The sequence below is a fragment of the Cercospora kikuchii genome, assembly GCF_019650295.1.
Source record: "Cercospora kikuchii DNA, contig_00001, whole genome shotgun sequence".
Lineage (NCBI taxonomy): Eukaryota > Fungi > Ascomycota > Dothideomycetes > Mycosphaerellales > Mycosphaerellaceae > Cercospora > Cercospora kikuchii.
The window spans coordinates 701,371-721,173 of NW_025408582.1; the positions used below are offsets into that span (position 1 = coordinate 701,371).

The window sequence follows — 19,803 nt, forward strand, 5'->3', positions numbered from 1 at the left end:
GTCCAGTGCATGATGATTTGAAGCACCTGCTGCAATGAGTGCTTGAGTTGCACGGTCTCATGAATGAGGTCGCATTCACAAAGGAGACTGAAAGTTGTGTCATCTCGTCCTGTCATCAATAGCAGTGTCTACACACCGAGGCCGGAGTCAACTACGAGCTTGACTCTTGGTTGGCTTTTTTGCCAAGCACATCCTCAATTTTATCAACCTATTGACGTGTAAGACGAAGCATTTCAATTCGCTTTCTTCTCCGGCATGATCGTCATTAGTTTACTCACCATTTCTTCGATCTTGTAAGGCTTTGAGATCACATCCTGCATACCGCTTTCGAGCATTTCATCTAGCTGAGCACCTCGCACGTTCGCTGTGACACCAAGGATTGGTATGTGTTCGATCTGGCCTTCTTGTTCGAGCTTGCGAATCTCCTTGGTCGCTGTGTTGCCGTCGAGAATTGGCATTTCTTGGTCCATCAAGATCACATCGAATGCCGCTTTGTCTCCGCTGGAAGCTTTTGGTGCAGCACGCACAGCTTCAACAGCTTCTCTGCCATTGCTTGCGGTCGTCACGTTGAAGCCTGCGCTATGTCAGTGTTTCAAATACACATATTCGCCCTTGGGGAATCTCACCTTTCGCTTCCAGCTTGCGAAAAACAATTTTCGCGTTGATGACGTTGTCTTCTACCAGTAGGACATGTGCTCGAGACCCAGATCGCTTGATATCCGCCACTGGACGGCTTTGAGTCTCCACTTCAGGTTTACCGTCTCCGATCAATTCTTGCGATCGTAGCCTTCCCGACTTCTGTTCAACTTGCGATATGCGCGGGCGCTGGGCAACTTGATAGGTGTTGTCTTGTTTCGGCATGTCGGCATCGATGTCGGCGCTGTCCACTACGTTGCCACCCGGAGTACTGCTGAATCCTTCTGAAGTCTGGTTCCGCGCCGAAGGTGTCCAGTCAAATGGCTCGAATCCATCCAGTTCGGACGGAGAGGCGATGCCCAAGCTTTTGATCTCGTCGCGAATCTCATTTTCACGCTGCAGCCCTTCCAGAAAATCTGCATCTAGATCGCACCGTTTCACCTTGAAGAAGAACCCAAATGTACTGCCTTCGCCTTCCTTTGAGTTTACTCCAATTTCGCCGCCGTGGAGGTGACATATCTTCCTCGAGATATTGAGGCCGAGCCCACTGCCGCCATAGACTTCTTCCGTCTTCGGTGTTGCCTGTCGGAACCTTTCAAAGAGCTTTTGTTGTCCTTCGGCGCTGATGCCGATACCCGAGTCCTGCACTGCCACCATAATGTATACGGGATCTCCGTTCCCCCATTCCGTGCTGTTTGTTGAGTCCATCCTATAAGCAAGGTTCTCGCTCTGGAAGAAGACGACATTTGGTGGGTAAGACTTCGGTCTCTCCAGGCTGGCACCTACCGAGCAGACCACTTTCTTAGCCCCTTGAGCACGAGTTGTGAACTTGACGGCATTGGTGATTAGATTGATGAGGACTTGGCCGATACGCGGCATGTCTGCCAAGACGGTTCGGACCCCAGCTTCCCGATATGATGCGTCGACACGATACCCGAGCTGCATTTGCTGCTTTCTGAATTCGTGTTGGAACATTTTCAACGTTTGCGCCAGCTGATGACCGGGATTCGATGGCTTTGGACGCAGTGACAGCAGAGACGCGTCTAATTTCGAGAAGGACAAGACATCATCGACGATGTTCTTCTGATGCGACACGCATAGTGAGATAGTCTCGACTGCTTCCTCTATTGCCTTGGTGTCGATTTGGTCGCCAGTTTTGTCTCGGACCGAATCGCCAATGTCTTCGGCGCAATGAAGTACAGCACTCAAAGGATTACGAATTTCATGGCTGATCATGTCGATAAATCTCTCTTGTTGTTCTTTTCGCTCACGAGCCTGCTGCGCTGCTTTCCTCTCGTTGAGCTCGGCACTTTTCTCGGAACTGATGTCGACAATGCTGCATATGAAGCCTCCCTTTTCTTGTAGACTCACGTGCTGTAGATTTTCATCATCGAGAGGCGTAAGGAGTAAAAGGCGCCACGGATGTGGTTCTCCTCGGGCCCTGAACTCTGTACGTAGTTGCTGCTGACTCGAGAAAGCCGTTTGATACGCATCCATGACTCTGTCGTAGTCTTCTGGATGTATACTCTGTGGCCAACCGGTGAAAGACTTGTCTTCACTGTCAAGCATCGTAGTCAAATCATAAAAATGTTGATTGACAAACACGGCGCGAGCATTATGATCAAGAATAGCTAGTCCAGATGGTAACATTTCCGCAAAGCGGCGAAAGAACGGGTGCTCGTCCAGGGGTGCGTTCTCGACCTGCTGGACCTCTTCGTTTGGATTGTTGGCTCCGCTGCGATCGATCACAGTACCGCGCTCGCCACCCCCCATCTCGAGCGATCTGTATAGCATGGGCCGGGGAAGAAGCTGAATGAGGACTCCTTCCGGATCCAATTTCCTCTGGCCGTACGGGAGCAGTGGGCTGGCAATGGCCGTTGACTGTAGCCGCATCGCGTTGCCTGCTTCTCGGAGCAGGCCGTGACCCTGGATCTCTTTGGGCACACCACGCGACTTGACGGCCTCTATGACTTCCCTCGTCTCTGCTGATAGACGTTCCGAGCACGGTTGGCCTTGCATGTCGACTCCACCAGCATCTTCCCACTGCTTGTTATGGAAGAGCGTGAGCTGCCCGCCCCAAAACACCGCCGCAGCATACGGCAATGTGGTGATCGTCACGGCATGGCTACGCAGCTCACGGGGCCAGCCTTGGTACTGGCGGAAAGGGCATTTTTGCCATGTCTCTGCACTCCCGGGCAGAGGATTTTCATCCTGCTCTGGCCTCTCGTCATCGCCGGATTGGGAGGAATGCTTCATCGCTTCATGTCGTGAAATGGCACACGGCTTGTACGGGGCGGTTGCACTTTGGAAATCGGCTTCCGCGGGGCGCGAGTCCAGCTCTTTGGCGATGCGGTCGGAGTGGTGGTCACGCATTCTTCGCGGTGGCGGCCACAAAATGGCAGGTTCCAGTCAGCCGCTGGCTATGACGTCTCGAGGCGGGACCTTGGCTCGTGACACTCGTCACATTGTTGGACGCATCCTCCGCCGGCGACACAAACAACAACGTCGGACAAGCACAACAACGTGTGCGGAGCCAAAACGGGCGATGAGACATGGGCGGACGCTGAGTGAAGTCAAGACAGTAAGTATTGCTAACTCTGCGGGCGACACTCCGATGCTGTCGATCGATTCACCTCCACCGCTCTCATTGGCCCGTGCCGCCTGGAACCACGTCCGCCAGCTGCGGAGTCTGCCTCCGACTATGGGCTGAGCATCAACATTGCACAACGCGCCACGCCTCAATTGGTGGGAACGGGCACATCGAGCCCGTTCAAAGTGATGGATATGTAGGCGTACAGGGCCGTGTACTGCACCAAGGCAATTGCGCCTTCTTTACCGAAGGCCTCGACCGAGCCCTGCCACAGATCATCCGGTAGTGGTCCAGGAGCGCTGCACAATCGTCGTGCCACATCGTACGCGAGACTGCAGCTGCTGTTGAGATCCGCCGGCTTCCGGTTCTCCTTGATCCATTCAATTTGGCTCTTGCTCAGATAGCCCGCCTTCTCTGCCACGTTCTCATGGGCGTAAAGCTCATAAGCAGCCTGGAAGTTGCCGCCACACACGAGAATGGCAGTCTCTTTGGCGTCGTTTGGTAAGCCTTTCAGGCTGCCTACGCTGAAGATTAGGTCCGTGGCTCGGTGTCCAAGTTCTGGGTAGGCCATGAACAGGGCAAGAGGGCCTATGAGAGCTCCATTCTCGTCTTTCCAGCGAAAGATCTTCTCATTGAATCCGCCAGAGCTCAGTTGCCCAGAGAAGGTGTCGTATTCTGCTTTCTCTTCTGGCGAAAGCTCTCCTGGACGACGAGGAGGAACGCGAGATCCCATATTGGCGAGCGTCCGATTCGATGTTTCTCCGCGTGCAGTTTAAGAAGTCGTTGGGCAAGGACAGAGGTCAGAACGACAAGTTCAGACGGCGCGACCGCTCAAGAGTACATCTGACGATCTCCATGCGCATCTGACTTTGGGTGGTAGCCGAACGGAGTGATGCGGAGTTTCTGATCATGGATGGGATATCCTGCGATTCAGTCATCTTCCTGGCATCACCTCACCTTCCGCGCCTGTCCACGGCGCTCACGATGTGACTCGGAGGAACTGTCTGTCCAGCACATATGGGTGAGATCTTGAAATTGTCAGGAGAACAAGACAAAGCCAACCTTCATCTTGGCGTCATTTGTGCCTGTATTGCCGAAGCTGTTCACGACTTTTCCCGCCAACTCTCCGCAAAGCGCCTTCCATCTGGGTATCAAACTGTGTGTAAACATCTCAACTCGCTGTATTTTACTCCATCCTTTGCAAATGCTACGCCAACGCAATCTTCCAGGCCTCTGCTGCCATTGGTCGAGCCACTTCGGTACCCATTAGCCATCCTATACCAACGATTGTGTCGATTAAAGCGCGATTCGCCACGGCCAGCCCCCTCATGGACGCCCAATGCGCATGCGGACATCCCGGGTACAGGTCCAGCTTGGTTGGGACGCCGGCACTCTTGAGCATCTCTTCATAGACGAGCCCGTCATCGCGCAGAGGATCTTGGCCACATACCTGAAGAAATGTCTTTGGCTGTCCAGCGAGCGGTGTCTTCGAGTTTGCTGCGTACCTCAAATCTGAGTCTCGATCCCACTGCACCGCATCCATCATCATTCTCAGAGATTCTTTCGCCAGGGACGATGATGTCGACGAGTTCTGCTCTAAAGAGATGAACCGCGACTTGTACTCTGGTGGACAGCAACCGCTGTGCATGAGTGATGGCGCCGCGAGCCACTGACCAGTCAGTGGATACGCCAGACTCTCTTCTTGAAACTTTCGAGATAGTGCGGCGGCGATCGCAGCTCCGGCAGAAACGCCGCCAATGATGAAACCCTTCGTTGGATCGGCCGCGAGAAGCGGCGTTGTGGCATTCTCCGCGATCCAATACAGGTTGTCCCACGCATCGTGCTGGGCGAATGGGAATTTATACTCTGGTCCACATCGATAACTGATGTTGACCACAGTCGCTCCAAATGACCTGGCGCATATCCGTGCTGTCTCTGTAAGTTGGTCGTTGTCACCTCCGATAAACCCTCCTCCAAAGAGTAGCACAATCAAAGGGCCAGGCTGCGCCTTTGCGGGTCTGCATATTTTCGCTGAGCTCCGGAACCCATCCCGCATTTCAACATCGTGGTAGAATTCCTCGCAATCGCTTGGAGCAGGACCTAACCTTTTCAGGTTGGCTTCGATAAAACCACGCAGGGCTCGGCGGGCAGCCAATGGATCTGTGCTTGGTGGAGGCTGTGGGTACTTTGCTTGAAACTGGGCTGACATCAGAATCATCATGTACCCCGAGGGTTCAGCTTTCGACTTACGGCGGCAACCTCGGGATGAGTTTGGGCACACTGTTCCAACTCTGCTTTTGACAATAGCATTTTGTCGACTATAGGCCGTGAACGAACGAAGGTGTCAACCACTTGCCGGTTTGGTCGTTGTTTCGATTGCTCCAATGACGGATCCTTCCACGCGGCCTCGATCGTCGGGAGCTCACTGAAATCCAGGTTCAATTGACAAAACCACAGAACACGGTAGAAGAATAACACTCTCACACCTAAGTGACAGAGAGCGCCGAAGCACACCTTTAATGCTGATCATAGGCCCTTCCGGCCAGCTAGCCTGTTGCTTGGAAACATAGCTCAAGTACAACAGCGATTTCCTACTTAGGTAATAGCAGTTTCTTCACGGCTAGAACTCCCACTTACCCAGCAACACACCGACAACCACAAACCTCCCAGACAAGCATCCGTGGCATCTTTGACGTCCACGTGCGGCACTTGTCACTTTTCAGTGTGATTCGCGGAGTCTCCGGCTTCTTCACGCCTTGCGGAAATGCGACTTCCTATTTGGGAAGGAGTAGCAGAATTTTCCTCATTGGCTGAACGCCCTCGGAGAATGATACGAAGACAGACATATGTTTGAGAGCCCTGCAGAGTTCCACTCTCCATGTCCTTCCCTATGGTATGATGCCACGCGGCACTTGCTATGCATATAAGGGTCCGGGGACCACGTGGCTGCATATGCGTGCCATAGTGCATTTTCTTTCGAGATCGCGAACATGCTTGCTTGCTGCGCTGCTTATGGCATGGAGCCCTAGGGCACTGATCAATGCTCACCTCATGCTCTGCAGCATTGAACGCCAATGCCGTATGTCGGCTCTTCTCGAATCTAATCACCCTAGTTCTGCTTAGGCTAATACCGATCAACCCTCAAGCATGTAGGAAGCATATCGCCGCCAAGATAGGAACAAAAATGGTTAATGCAGCACCACATGGGACTTGATTCTCTTTCATTTCTGGATCGAGCTTTATGCATACGCCCAGCGAATCTACCAAGCCTTCTGGAACAAGAAATCAATTCCGCAGAACGTCCAGCGAAGCCGGATGGAACACGCCCTATGTTTCTGATATGTGGCCTCGCGTACGTAATCCAGCCCTTTGCAAGCCTCTCGATCCTTCTCAAAGGAGCCGTGACGATGGAAGGTCAGATTCTACGTGTTTTTGCAGAAACACTTATCGGAGGTGCAGAACCCGCGGCCTTGATTTCGCCCATCATTAATCACTAAGTCAAGCCAGCCTTGGAAGACATGCACTAGACCAATGTGTTCAGGCACTACGTGGTAGAGCTACCTCTAAGTTAGCATGATCGACTCGGGCTGCAGAAATGTCCATCTGCAAAGTGGACGCATCGCTGAGCGGAGCTATTCATGCTCGGTATCGAAGCAGCTTACCATAAGGCCAAGCGTTGGCTGCAGACGGACGACCGAGCATCACTTCAGTCGTGAACAGCCGTGTGCACAAGCAATTCCCTACTCTGGCGAAGATGGAGCCTTGGAAGCTGTGCCAATATCGCAATCAGCCGGCGGATGTTCCTTTGACTAAGGCTGTCCTTAGTCACTGAGCGGAACACTCGCAAATGGCCAAGAGCCTTGTCACTTCTTGGTTATGCGAAATCATAAGATGGTGCATTCATGTATCTCAACAGTTTAGGTATGTTTCAATTCTCATGCTATTTCCTGTTTCGCTCACTTTCAGGAGGAGTATCTCGCCTCGCGGAGACCATTACTCACTAGGTCGGTATACTCTCGAGCGCATAGCTGAGGGTTCTCGATGCTCTCAGCTCTACATCGCCCTTCCTGCCTCTTTCAAAGTGCGCTCTTGCAATCCCACGCAGTGTGACTTTCAGCGGCCTTTAATTCCGGATCCGACAGGCTGGGAGAGTCCTCACAACACAAGATAGCAAGAGCACAGAGATGGCTGCCGGCCTCCAGCTGTTTTATAGAGTTCTCGCTCAAGCTTCCCAATCTTTGAGGCCACCGCTGGAAAGTCCTACCAGGTCCGTGGGAAGCTTGTGAGGTTGAGCGACATGATGGACCCAGGCTTAGGGCGGTCGACCTGAATAATGAAGATTGGGTATTCTTGTGCGGCGTTTCTCGGAGGACTACGGCCCTTTTTCTGTTCCAGAAGTTCGCATACGACATTGCGAAAGGCTAGTTCTATAAGCTGTACAGTGCGGTTAGCATCTTTTCCCGAAGCAAACTCCGAGTGCTTGTTGAGGTATGCGATTGCCCGTCTGCTGATTTCATCCAGTAAGGTGGTTTGATCCTCACCGTCGCCGATGTAAAGGACGACAGATCCCAGGTATTCCCGATGAACTTCTTTTGTACCGTCACAGTAGAAGGTCGATCTGGACGGGTGACTCATTCCGAACTTTTCAGTTTCCCGAGTCTCGGGAATTATATGCAGAACGTCCATGTATTGGGGGCCTTCAAGGGCCAGGATAGCAGACGGGTAGCGTGGACGCCGTGTGCCACTCACCTGACTCAACAACCGTGAAAACATGGTTGGGTGGTCCGAGTTGAGTGTAATGTCCGTGTACAACTGTCGATGAGTCGTGAGCGGCAGATAGGTACACTATATACTATAAGGGTTGAGTCTTCCAGCCAGTCAGGATTTGCGTATTAGTACTGTCCTTGGGATAGGAGCCTAAACCTTATGCTGTAAGTACTTACCATGTCTTGGATGAGAAGTCACATGAACATGAGCAATTCCAGCGAAGGGCTCGCTATCAATAAGTGAAAAGCTTCAAGGTTCAACTAGCTTTACGGACAAAAGTGTGGACGAGTAGCGTGGCCTTGTGCACTATGCATATCGATCTTTCTATAGGCTTGCGCAGGGACGACTAAGGTGGCATCCAGTATCGCAGCCGCCGAAGATTGCGCGCAGACCTTGTTGAGGCAGACTCTAGACCTGGGTGAGCGTGAACGAGGTAGTTACGTACCTTCGTGAGAGCCTCCGAGCCAGCATTCGTAATGAGAGCCTGCCTCCTTCTTAGGCGCTTTCTCCCACTCAACGAACAAGCACTTTCCGGGCGTGAAAATGTGTCGTAGGTCCTACTATTCTCTCCTTCGTCACTCAATGTCCTCCTTGTCTCCCTTTTTCGCCTGCCCTTCCTGACCATCTTGTACGTGCTTTTCGCCTTCCGCATCCAGCTCCTCATTCTTCACACTGTGCCCACACTCCACATGCCCACATTTGCGCTTCAACTCTTTCAGAGCATCCTCCATACAAATCTGCCCACAATGCCAAAAGTCCGTGGCTCCGATTCCGTAAGAAATAGGCAACAAATAAGGACTCAGTGCCGCACAGCGCGGTGCTTCGCAAGACCTCGGTCCGGGTGGGCCTTCGATTCCATACCTCTTCCTTGCAGCAAAAATGCCAATGTGATCCTCATGTTGTAGGATGGAATCCTCTTCCAAAAATGTGTTCGGCGTAGTTTCGAACCTCGTGATCCCAGCTTTGATGAATTGCTCCCTCTTGACTACAAACTCCTTCGCCATGGCCTCGGCAGTGAACTGTTGCTGCGCAAGAGCTTGATAAGCACGCAGCTTATCTTCTGGGCCTTTATGTGCGATCGCGAGAACTTGTGAAACTTCTTTGACTTTTCTTTGTAGGTAGGCCAACATGATGCCCACGAGATCCTGCTCGGCCGGCATGTCGATTATGGGACAATTGGTGCGGACGATGATAACGGCGTTGTGAACTGCGTCATACGCGGTGTCGCGTTTGCCGAAGTTGGGACTGGAGGTGTCGAAGGTGGTAAACAGCAAATCGTACACCGGGTTTGGATGCTCTGCCGCTGGGTTTGCATTTTCTTCTATGTCGCTCGCGAAGGGCTTAGTCCAAACTTTGAGCGGGACATTGAAATGTTTACTGATAGTTGGCTGAAGCCAGCCGGGATCAGCGAGGAAGTGCTCGCGGGTGATGGAGATGAGTGAGAGGTCGCCAATGGAGAGCATTGGGCCTGGAGGTGCCAGGAGGGCCAGCAATTTAGGAGGGAGGTCTGACAGAGGGGGCATCCGAACAGACATCGTGGTACCGTTGTCGTCTTTCTATCAGGATCGGTTGGCAAAGTGGGCGCGGGAGAGCCAACTTCGCGAGGGCTGCTGTGGTTTTTGCTGGTGCAATGTTTGCCTGGGCAATTAACAAGCTGTGTTGACAGGTGAAACAAAAACGGAAGAGTCTGTTTGTACTCAACGAATCATGACGTGTGTTTTCGGAGATGAGAATCGATATGCAAGTCGACTCGGGGGCGTTTGTTCGAGTTCGCGGGAACGGTGTCGCACAAGCAGCAGTACTACTTGTGCATTCGTTCAAGTGAAGGCAGGCTGCGCGATCATGGACCACTGATACCGACCTTCAGATCTGGAGCCACAGATCCCGCGTAATTCAGGCTATAGTAATTCTTGAAATCTGGTCAAATTTCCTTCGTGGCGGTCGCCGTGCGCCATCAAGCCGCGCCGTATGTTTATTGCCCAGACCCAAGCCCAATGTAATATGTAATATGTAATGCCAAAGGGATCTACGTGTCGATGGAAGTCGTCCTGTTGTCAGCGGTAAGCGGAGAAGGAGATGTCACAATGCTTGGGCTGTACGTTAATACCACGTGAGACCCGAAGTTTGGAGACAACCTGCTTTCGTACACCTTCTCAGCAGACATCTGTCCATAATTATGCCGAACGCCGAACGCTTCAATGTACTTGCCGATTACATTCTTCATCTTACACAAATTGACTGCTCTGTTCCACGCGCTACCTCTTTCTCTGCGCGCCTCTGAACAGTAAACCTCCAACCACACCAGCAGCAACGGCCAGCCCGCCCACGATCGCAACGCCAACCAGGCCTTCTTTGTTGACCTTATCCTCAATCAACTGGCTCAAGCTCTGACTCTGCAGATTCCCGGGCTCAATCTCCAACAGACTGTCATTATATCTTTTCGCCTCAGCATAATTGCCCAACTTGTAATTGCCCAAAGCCAGATAGTACAGGCACTCTCGTCGGCGGTCGGGCGATGCGCGGAAGATCTCGGATAGTAGTCGCACGCCTTCTTGTTGTTCAGGTCGTGAGTTCGATTTGATCAGGCCCCAGGCATAGTTGAACTTCGTTTGGAGGGAGACGTATTCGCCTTCTTTTTCGTATTGCGAGCGGAGGACTTGGAGTTCGGCAGATTTGAGGGCGCTAATGAGAATGCGTCAGGGTTATGGAATGTGTCTGCGGGCGAATGAGGTAGTTTGGGCGATTTTTGTCTGGGAGTTGGATCTCGTCATGATCGTACCTTTCTGCATCCGCAGCGTCTGGGAGGAAGCTCATGTTAGCGTCGTTTCTATGCATAGTCTTGTCCCTGGACACTGGATAACAAGCTTACATGGTAAGTGTTCGCCCATATTCGATACTGTCTGCTCGGTAATGTGAAGTTGAGACGAAAGATGGAGTGAACGTGGTTGTCGCCTGCCAACTCCCGAGAGCTTCGCATGTGGCAGCTGCGAACGTCACAGGGCCAGGGTCCAGCAGACGGGAGCACCCGTGACCTTCCGTTGCTGCGGGCGCGAGCTTTGTTTGGGAAGTGACGCGACATCGTCAACACAAGCTAACATTTTGAACCACCACATCGACATTCAACAGCACACGAGAAACAGAAGCGGGAGAGCGACCCAGGGTTTGAGAAGGTGGTTATATTTGCCAAGGACCTAGGACCCGATCATCAAAGGCCACACAAGACCGGCAAGATGGTGCTTTTCGACGAGGATCCAGTGGAGGTAGGACATTTCATGCGAAGACGGTCTGCAGGCCATTACTGATACTTCGCAGCTCATGGCAGAGGCCACAAACAAATTTCACATCACCCCAGACAAAGACTCCCTCACACGAGTTCACGAATCTCTGCATGCCCTACACCAAGCCCGGGCTCTCCGCCTCGACAACCAAACCACGATCCTCTCCTCGTTGTCGCGCAAACTCAACAAAGTCCACTCCTCGCACAATTACGACGTCGAGCGCCACGATGCAGGCCAACACGCGCAGAACATGCTCAAGATGGACACTGAAAAGTTCCGGATTGCCAAAGGCGTGAATGACGCTGAGATTGAGAGCGAGAGATTGTCAGGAGAATTGGCGGCGCTGAGACAACAGCTGGAGACATTGGAGAGGGAGGGTGTAGAAGGTGGGAGAAAGGCCGATATGGCGGAGGATGAGGTCGTATTGAAGCTGCAATTCTATCGGAGTTTGGGAATCGATGCGAGGAGGGACGAGGGAACTGGGGACTTCAAGCGAGCCGTGATCAGGAATGGGGAGAGGGGAGATGTGACGGTGCTTGATCTGAAGGACGATAGGGTCGACGTGAATGCGTTTTGGAGTGCATTGTGAGTGCTGGGCGAGTATTCGTGTTTTGGCTGGCGTACTGGCGTTGAGGAACCAAGATACCAGGTGTGTTTATTTATGATGATACTCATGTCTTGCAACGAAAATTCCACCCGGGAAATCTGCATGCTCTTCGTCCATGATTTTCCCATCAGAGACATTCTCGACTCCTTCTATGCTGCTGCCGCCATTGCAGCCCATCTGGAGAACCATTCGGTATGCCAAGGGCGGCTGAATCGGTGAACTGAAGTCACCCGCGGCTTGATCACCCTTAACCCCCACGGCCTCGTATTCTGGTCGACTTCACCTGTTGGTGTTTCCTGAGCCTCAATTCTTGCCAAACTCCACACAACGTCGCGACGAATCTTGGTGCAGTCAGGAATGCTGTGTTCTCGAAGTTGAAAGCTGCCAAGACAACGTGTCGACCAGGTCGCGACTCCCACTTCCCGGGTGCGAACGAGCAGAGCCAGTAATAATACATTCCTACAGGCACTCCCACCGCCCGAGTCTAGAATTTCTTAGCACAAGCACAACGCTCCGCATGACAAGATGAACGCTGAGAGCGTCGAGGCGAACGAATCCATCCATGCTGAGGTATCCAATGCCACTCAAGCAGAAGCCACGGTGGCGTGAAAAAAGCGCTCTCCTTAACAGCATTTCGTCGCTCCATGTGCTCAAATTCGTGGAGCACGAATTGCATCTCCTCATGCTCGGACTGACTGGTGTTCGAATTACGTTCAAGTTGTGCATGCCATACACATGCTGCGTGATGTCGCCGTTGCACCTCTCGCCATTCACCGTCAAACGCCATCAAACGGTATACCAGATTTGGCTCTGCATTGGCGTCAAAGAGTTCCAGGCGGGCAAACAGAGTACGGCGGACGATCAGCACCGACATTCCGCTGGTTGGAGCTACCTCCGAGTTTAGGGCGCCCTCAAGCGCTGTCGTGACGAGTTGCGAGCGCTGCGAAGAGCCCAGAAAGACCCAGACTGCGGCGTATCAACGGAGCTTCCGGAGGGCCGGAAGTTATGCGCCATCCGAACTCAATGTTATGCAATGCAATGTCACGCGTGTTGCAGCATCCAAACGACGAAGACAACATCATACCGGGTCCTGCTTGACTGCACGCTGCTGACAAGATTGAATCCCAAGTAGAACTTGCGGTCGCACGGCACAGTGGACTGATGAAAAAATCTTCAGCTAATGGTCCGTTCGCCCAACTTTTAGCATTAATGGCCTACATCTTGAGTTGGATCCGGGAGAACGGGATATCTGATACTGTCCACCACCCGCCGGAATATATGCTGTGCACGGGCTTGGTACTCGTAAAGCTGCGAACTCATGATCTTGGCGACATGGCGTACATATGGCACTCGCTGGACCTCACCACACAAGTCGTGTCGCTGAACATGCAAAGACACATTTCATCATAGCCTCATGAGATGTATACGTCGCGCAAGGTCATCATGTTTCTGCAGCGATTCCGATCACAAAGGAGAGACTTGGCATGAAAAGCATTGCGAGTAAGCACATCTCGGCCAACAAAATTGTGGAGGCTCCAGCAGGCTGGGCCTTCCGGGGCTACTCGATCTAACGAATCTTGGCTTTCAAAAATCATGTTGAGCTGGAGACCCTGGTAAAGACGGACGCAAGAGGTATGGCAAGTACCGGACCTGCCGAATGGAGCGATCGTATCGTGCCGCACGCGCTGACATCGACCTAGCAGGCCGCAAGGACGGAGGCTCTTGTTGTCTCCTTGCGAAAGTTCCATGGACTATGTGATATGACATGGTTATGTGCTCGTTTCCATGAACCAGCAATCCCAGTCTGATCCTGCATCTGTAGCGTCTGAATGTCAACAGGGCCCTATTTGTTGTAGCCAAGCTTCAGCAAGCACCACGGCGCCGGAGAATTCCACTATAGCAGGCCAGGCTCAGCGTGGCGAGCATAGGCTATTGGCATTCAATCCTACTGCAGAAGGACAGACTTCATCGCAAATGGATGAATCGGCAGCGAAACCCCTCTATCCCTACGACCGAGCTGAAGCTAGCTGAACTCTCGCAAGCGACACTTGCAGTGCATAGCGCGCCCCCCTAAGGCTGGCATGCAAAGCTGCTCTGTCTTCCAAGTTCCAACTGACTCAGCGACATGGACTAGACATGGCTTCACTCACTAGCGGTATCGGAAGGCTCCGGTGTGTTGAAGGATGACACAAATGTGCGTCCCGCCCCGGGAATCGGGACGAGGGCGTCAATTCGGCATCATACTCACCAATCTCATGCCTATATCGACCGAAAATGAGCTCAATGTGAACAGTCTCACTGCGCAGGCTGACAGAAATTGCCATCGGCAATAGTGATAGTTACTCTTTCGGGAGCCGACCACAATTACGCACTCACCTCTACACGAGTGAGCACACTGCAAGGCAGCACAGGTCTTCAGTCTGCTAGTAGAATAGCTGCAACGAAGACGAATACCGACAAGTTCCAGTTGCAGGCCGGCCGCAGTCTGCGCGATGCCGCTACAAGACCTTTCCGTCGAGATTCTGCACCTCATTTGCGAGGTCTGCCCAACAGACACACTCCAGGACTTGCGACTCACGTCTCAGAAGTTGTGCACTGTGGCCAACAAACATCTCCTTCCTGAGGTCGTGATCTGTCTTGAGGCAACAGATCTAAGACGACTACATGAGATATCCAAGAGCTCGGAAGGAATCCGAAATGGCATCAAATCACTCATCGTTCAGGCTGACGCATGCGCCTATACTACGGACGAGATTGAGCGATTCCCCTCTTTGCAGAAATGGATGAACGATCGGACGGAATTTCTCCTGCAGTCGGACGCTGAACTGCTCGAGCTGAGGCGGACAATAAAGAGTCGACGACAAACGCAACAGCGAAGAGACCTATTGAACCAGCTGGAACACTTCTTGAAGGAGACACACGCTTTACAGGACGATCAAGCACTGGCCGAGACATATTACGCAGAATTCAGGCGCCAATATGTATCACAAAAGAAGCTCTTCGGTGTCCCCATTTCACAACAGACTCAACAAATGCCAGCTGTGATAGTGCGACAAGTGATCAAGGACGCTCTCTCTCCGCTGATCAAGAGCTGTGCCAACATCAGTAAACTCGCCATCAATACCGAGCACGCAGTGCGACGGAACGCCGGGCTTACGAACAAAAACTTTCTGCAAAGTCTCACAATTCCGCACCGATGCCCCGGCCTGGACTTACTGCTCGGCATCTGCGAAGCAATTTGGCCTGTGGCTATCGAATCTGGCTGGAAGGTCGACGACTGGAGTCTAACAGGCATAATACCAAGAAGCGTACAACAAGCGACGCCCAACGAAGTTCCAGACGAGGAGTTACCAGTATTCTTGCAGTTTATGCAGAACTTCCGCAAATTCTCTTTATGCTTCAACGGCGCCAATGCCAAAGACGAAGATTATGATCGTGGGGTTGAGAGCCAATGGGCCTTCTACCGCGACGAATTCGCAGCAGGGTGTACGATTTACTGGCTGCCATACATGCCGAAAATCGAGGATTTCCGCTTGACATATCCTGTGGCTCCTATGGTAGACTGGCGCGTCGATATACAAGTCGCGCTCCAGGAGAAGTTCATTCCCCATCTGACACTCCTCCATATCTCCAATTTCCAGTGCGATACCGAGGGACTGGAGCGGTATCTCGTGCTGCATAAAGACACTCTCCAGGATTTGAAGCTCTCCGATGTGCACCTGAGGGGCTCCAACTGGCCAGCCTGTCTGACTACGATCGCAGGAAGGTTCTCATGCCTTCGGCGCGCGAAACTGTTAGCTCCACTCACAAGTCTTGATAGTGAGGTCGACGAGGAGATGGTGTATTACATTGGACAATACATGCAAAGCAGCGCGCAAATCGAAGATCACCAGAACGCGGTAGAACGCTACATCTTGATGGGCGAGGGTCCTGCGCCGAGTTGGACAGTGGAGGAGATGGTTGAGACTGATGGTGAAGGCGATGAAGAGGGAAGTGTCATGGACTACAGCGAAGGGACGGCAAGTGAAGAGAGCGACCAAGACATGATGGATTGATTGTACTGACAGTGACCCGCGCCACGTTGTCACCGGGGACATGAGCGCCTGAGGAGCGGAGTAGTAGGCTTCAACAAGCACAATCAGGAGACATCATCTTTGCTCGATAGGATCGATGCAAGAAGGAGGAGGATCTGCTGCGAATAACAAGGCCCGTTCAACACTGTGAGACTCTGTGCACAAGTTCCCCTCCAGCCAGTGGGCAGAGAATGGCCGAGTTAACCGAGCCTAACAGCGATGTCTTCAAGCCGCGCAATGCACACAATGGGCCCAAGCAACCAGAGGTGGAGGGAAAAGGTAATCACTTGACATCAGAGCGATCGGGGTGAACAACGGTCACCTCACAGGAGCAATGCAATCATCGCAAAAATCGACCCCACGACACCACCTTGAGCAACCATCACACCAGAAGCAGCTCCACTCGAAGTCTCGGCTGCCGCACTCTGCGTCCTACTCGCAGTTCCCATACCACTCGTCCCCGAAGTCCCCGTAATGAGCGTCACACTCGCCGTCGTAGTCTCGCTCGCATCCGCAGAAGCACTCATCGTCCCCGTCTCCACCGCCTCTCCACCTCCACTCAATTTCTCCACCCCACCAGTAACAGTAACAGCAAAAGTCTCCGCATCATCATAAGTCGTCGTGCTCATTCCCGGGAAATTCGCTCCTGGTCCACCTGCGCTTTCCGTACAGACTGATTGTGCAACATTACAATCTTGATACCCAGTGAAATCTGCGTCTGCGCCCATTGTCATGCGGTAGCTTGAGGGGCCGTAGGTCAAGATTTGGGTTGGGAAGAGACCACATTCTTCGGCGGTGCTGGGACACGCGAGGGTCATTGTTGTGAGGGAGTCTTGGACGGCGAGGACTGAGGCGTCGATGGAGAAGGTGTCGTAGCCGTAGAATGGGAGTTGGAGGGTTTTTGTTGATTGCGACATGGCGAGTGGGAGGATGCTGAGGAGGGTTGTGATGGATTTTGATGCCATTGTTGTTTTCTGCTCTTCGCGTCCGAGGTGTGCTTAGATTCGGTTTTGATGGAGTGCCTTGCTGCAAAGCGGTGTTTTCTCTTCTTTCTCGAGCTTGTCGTTCTCAGGTCTGCTCGTTGTCCTTGGTAAAAATTTCTTGCGCTGTCGATGTAAAGAAGAAGTATTTAATGAAACATTCCTCGAACCAAATTATGAGAAAGAAGTCATCGCTTACCTCACCATCACCAATCATAGCTCCAAAATCTAATCTTGGTGCCGTGAAAACGTCTTTCCGGACCACTTGTGTCACTCTCTAGCCTGTTCTGGCGAATGTGGCGTTGAGAAGGAGTCAGGGCGATTGGTGCTTGATCCTCCCAATCTCGGCTCGGCATGAGCTTGGCGCGTTCCCCGACAGTGGCGACAAAATATTGAGACCAAGAAACAGATGTCAAAAGAATTATTGTTTCGTGCTTTTCACTCTGCACTGCGTCTGCCATAATTTACAGACCATGGGTATATGCTTTCCTATCCCTCCCTGACGCCGCTTTTGAACGCTCAAATGACAAAACAAACAGACCGGGAATCTCTAAGGATTCACCTTGATCATAACCGCCTCACTGGGAACGCCATTGACCATAGCGAACAACATGTATGTCCCAGGTAACATTACTCCAGCATCAGATGGTAGTCTATACGATCTTGAACCATCTTCGTTCTCCGCATGGTCGTTCAAAGGTATTCTTCTTGAGTCGGTATCGACCGAATGTGTTGCACTTCCGAGTCTCAGCATAGCTGCAGTAATCTCGCCTTTCTTGACGCGGTCTGGCTTTTGTACCTTGAACCGCACTTCTTCGCCCACGCGAACGGTTTTCGTATGTACATCTGTAATCGTGGGACGAGCGGCCAGCGTTTTGCCGTCTTCCTCGAGCAGGTAGGGAGGAGTGTATATCTGAAAGTCGAGATGATTCTCTTCTTTTGCACATTGGCTGCAGAGCCCGCCTCCCCCAGAGAAGATGGTCCCATCAGGCAAAAGAGCAGCAGTGGAATGGTATCCTCGAGCGATGCCTGGGTCGGGAAGGAGCGTGAATTTCTCTGTAGCCGGGTCGAAGAGTTCCGGCACTGTGACTGCTCGGAAATCGCTGAAAGGGCGGGAATACGCTTGTCCACCTAGGATCATGATTTGTCCATTTGGCATCGTAACTGCGTTCGCGAATACGCGGGCACGATTCATACTTGATAGTTTTCGAACTTCGGCTTCACCACTAGGCGAGTCGATGTTAATAATGTGGGCGTGGTCGAGGGCCTCTGCTTCCTCGTAATCTTTTGCTCCGCCTGCGGTAAATATGCTTCCAGTAGTCGCGTCGTACATCTGAAAGACTCCGCACATGGCATCTGTATCATCTCGTGTTCCAGCAGGAGCATGACTGCCTTGCCCACTTGTGTAATACCAGTTCATATTCCGGCTTGGTCCTGCTTGAAAGACTGAGCGATCCTTCCACGACATCAACCAAGCATGGTTATCAGAACGATATGCTCCTTCTCTGTCAGCAGTCTGCATTGGGTCAGCTTGGCAGCCTTCCAAGATGGTCCATTTATTTGTAGCAGGGTCGTAGACTTCGCCCGTCTTATTGCCTTCTTCGCCAGATCCTGGACCAATGATGATACTACTCCATGATCCGCCGATGGTGAAGATTCTGCCGTCAGTCAAAGTCACTTGTGACTGATATGCGCGAGCAATTTGCATTTCCGGAGCCTCGTAAAATCCATTGGTCGCTTCAGCATGCATGCTGACTTTCTTCGCCGTTGACCCTCCTGTGACAACAATTGTGCCATCGAATCCGGTACTGATCCCGGGACAAAACATGTCATGATGCGTATTGTTCACTAATAGCTCGCTGATCTCTCCAGTCTTAGGGTCCCAAGTAGCTGACCATGTTAGGCCAAATTGTCCAATGCTATGTGTATGCTTTCGCCCGGAAGCCCAGGCAAGTAACTTCCCGCTTGGCAGAACCGCTATTGCTGTCGGTACAAGCGGAAATGGGATGCTGCTACTCCAGGATCCGAGATTCTCTGCTGTGACTGTGGTACTGAGGCTTGCTATTGTCGCCAAGGCGAATCCTGCTATGCTGTTGAGCCGAAACATTCTGCTAATAGTAAGAGAAAGACAATAAGAGAAATGTTGCGAGCAAACGAGGGCCCTTCTGCAGGATCGCGAAAATGATACAGCGCTATGCCTCTCGTCAAGCTGGTGAAGTGCTCGAACTTTGAATGAGACATGCTCTCCTGGATCGCCAAGCCACGTTGTGTAGACCGTTTGTGCAGCTCTGGCACGCTAATGGCTATCCGGACGCCACCCAAACCGATAGGCGGCGATGGTCAAAGAGTTACCGCATCTGTCACATATCAACCGTATATGGCATCTGATCCACGAGTTGGTAGATGCAAAGCCGATTGAGGGACTATCATGGGTAGGTATTCGACTTGGACGTTAGCGAGCTTCATATAAGACTGCATGTTCGACAAAACTGTCTCTTCTTATAGACTATGGCCGGTGGCTTCGGCCACGGAGAAGTGCGAAACGGCAGTCGATAAAACGTGCGGCTAATATTCTTCGCCGAACTCAAAGGCATCAGCGGGCACAGTGCGATGTGCTGTTCCAGTATGGAGCTTGCAACAGGGCGCTTAGTTCGCGACGGCATGATACTGTCATGTTTGTGGTCGCGAGAATGCGTTCGCAGAATGATATACGTGGCTCGGCAGATCCGGGACGAAGTCGATCCATTTGGTGTTGATGAGTTTGAAGTTGAGATGGTCGTTGATTCTCGGGCAGAAAACGGCAGCAACTTGCCAAGCCAAACGGCAAGGGCAGTGACACTTTGAATTGCCTTGCCGCTGCATGTTGCAAACC

At 52.2% G+C, this 19,803-nt stretch overlaps 10 protein-coding genes across 10 annotated transcripts; 2 read left to right on the plus strand and 8 right to left on the minus strand.

Moving 5' to 3' along the window:
• Positions 1 to 151: 151 nt before the first annotated feature.
• On the minus strand, positions 152 to 3,009 carry CKM354_000020300 (uncharacterized protein; the record flags this gene model as incomplete). The annotated part of the gene is made up of 3 exons (XM_044795288.1): positions 152 to 208; positions 279 to 574; positions 627 to 3,009. 3 exons carry the CDS (start codon positions 3,007 to 3,009, stop codon positions 152 to 154), a joined length of 2,736 nt encoding a protein of 911 aa, XP_044651223.1.
• A 365-nt stretch (positions 3,010 to 3,374) lies between these two features.
• CKM354_000020400 (uncharacterized protein) lies at positions 3,375 to 3,959 on the minus strand (the record flags this gene model as incomplete). Its single annotated transcript, XM_044795289.1, has 1 exon — positions 3,375 to 3,959. One exon carries the CDS (start codon positions 3,957 to 3,959, stop codon positions 3,375 to 3,377), a length of 585 nt encoding a protein of 194 aa, XP_044651224.1.
• Positions 3,960 to 4,433: 474 nt separating this feature from the next.
• On the minus strand, positions 4,434 to 5,536 carry CKM354_000020500 (uncharacterized protein; the record flags this gene model as incomplete). Its single annotated transcript, XM_044795290.1, has 2 exons — positions 4,434 to 5,423; positions 5,477 to 5,536. The coding sequence occupies 2 exons, from the start codon at positions 5,534 to 5,536 to the stop codon at positions 4,434 to 4,436; spliced, it is 1,050 nt and encodes a 349-aa protein (XP_044651225.1).
• A 1,950-nt stretch (positions 5,537 to 7,486) lies between these two features.
• Positions 7,487 to 7,999, minus strand: CKM354_000020600 (uncharacterized protein; the record flags this gene model as incomplete). Its single annotated transcript, XM_044795291.1, has 1 exon — positions 7,487 to 7,999. The coding sequence occupies one exon, from the start codon at positions 7,997 to 7,999 to the stop codon at positions 7,487 to 7,489; it is 513 nt and encodes a 170-aa protein (XP_044651226.1).
• Positions 8,000 to 8,568: 569 nt separating this feature from the next.
• CKM354_000020700 (uncharacterized protein) lies at positions 8,569 to 9,528 on the minus strand (the record flags this gene model as incomplete). The annotated part of the gene is made up of 1 exon (XM_044795292.1): positions 8,569 to 9,528. One exon carries the CDS (start codon positions 9,526 to 9,528, stop codon positions 8,569 to 8,571), a length of 960 nt encoding a protein of 319 aa, XP_044651227.1.
• Positions 9,529 to 10,248: 720 nt separating this feature from the next.
• On the minus strand, positions 10,249 to 10,881 carry CKM354_000020800 (uncharacterized protein; the record flags this gene model as incomplete). Its single annotated transcript, XM_044795293.1, has 3 exons — positions 10,249 to 10,675; positions 10,773 to 10,791; positions 10,863 to 10,881. 3 exons carry the CDS (start codon positions 10,879 to 10,881, stop codon positions 10,249 to 10,251), a joined length of 465 nt encoding a protein of 154 aa, XP_044651228.1.
• A 342-nt stretch (positions 10,882 to 11,223) lies between these two features.
• On the plus strand, positions 11,224 to 11,860 carry CKM354_000020900 (uncharacterized protein; the record flags this gene model as incomplete). The annotated part of the gene is made up of 2 exons (XM_044795294.1): positions 11,224 to 11,253; positions 11,306 to 11,860. The coding sequence occupies 2 exons, from the start codon at positions 11,224 to 11,226 to the stop codon at positions 11,858 to 11,860; spliced, it is 585 nt and encodes a 194-aa protein (XP_044651229.1).
• Positions 11,861 to 14,370: 2,510 nt separating this feature from the next.
• On the plus strand, positions 14,371 to 15,933 carry CKM354_000021000 (uncharacterized protein; the record flags this gene model as incomplete). Its single annotated transcript, XM_044795295.1, has 1 exon — positions 14,371 to 15,933. The coding sequence occupies one exon, from the start codon at positions 14,371 to 14,373 to the stop codon at positions 15,931 to 15,933; it is 1,563 nt and encodes a 520-aa protein (XP_044651230.1).
• A 341-nt stretch (positions 15,934 to 16,274) lies between these two features.
• Positions 16,275 to 16,916, minus strand: CKM354_000021100 (uncharacterized protein; the record flags this gene model as incomplete). The annotated part of the gene is made up of 1 exon (XM_044795296.1): positions 16,275 to 16,916. The coding sequence occupies one exon, from the start codon at positions 16,914 to 16,916 to the stop codon at positions 16,275 to 16,277; it is 642 nt and encodes a 213-aa protein (XP_044651231.1).
• A 565-nt stretch (positions 16,917 to 17,481) lies between these two features.
• On the minus strand, positions 17,482 to 19,038 carry CKM354_000021200 (uncharacterized protein; the record flags this gene model as incomplete). The annotated part of the gene is made up of 1 exon (XM_044795297.1): positions 17,482 to 19,038. One exon carries the CDS (start codon positions 19,036 to 19,038, stop codon positions 17,482 to 17,484), a length of 1,557 nt encoding a protein of 518 aa, XP_044651232.1.
• Positions 19,039 to 19,803: the final 765 nt, after the last annotated feature.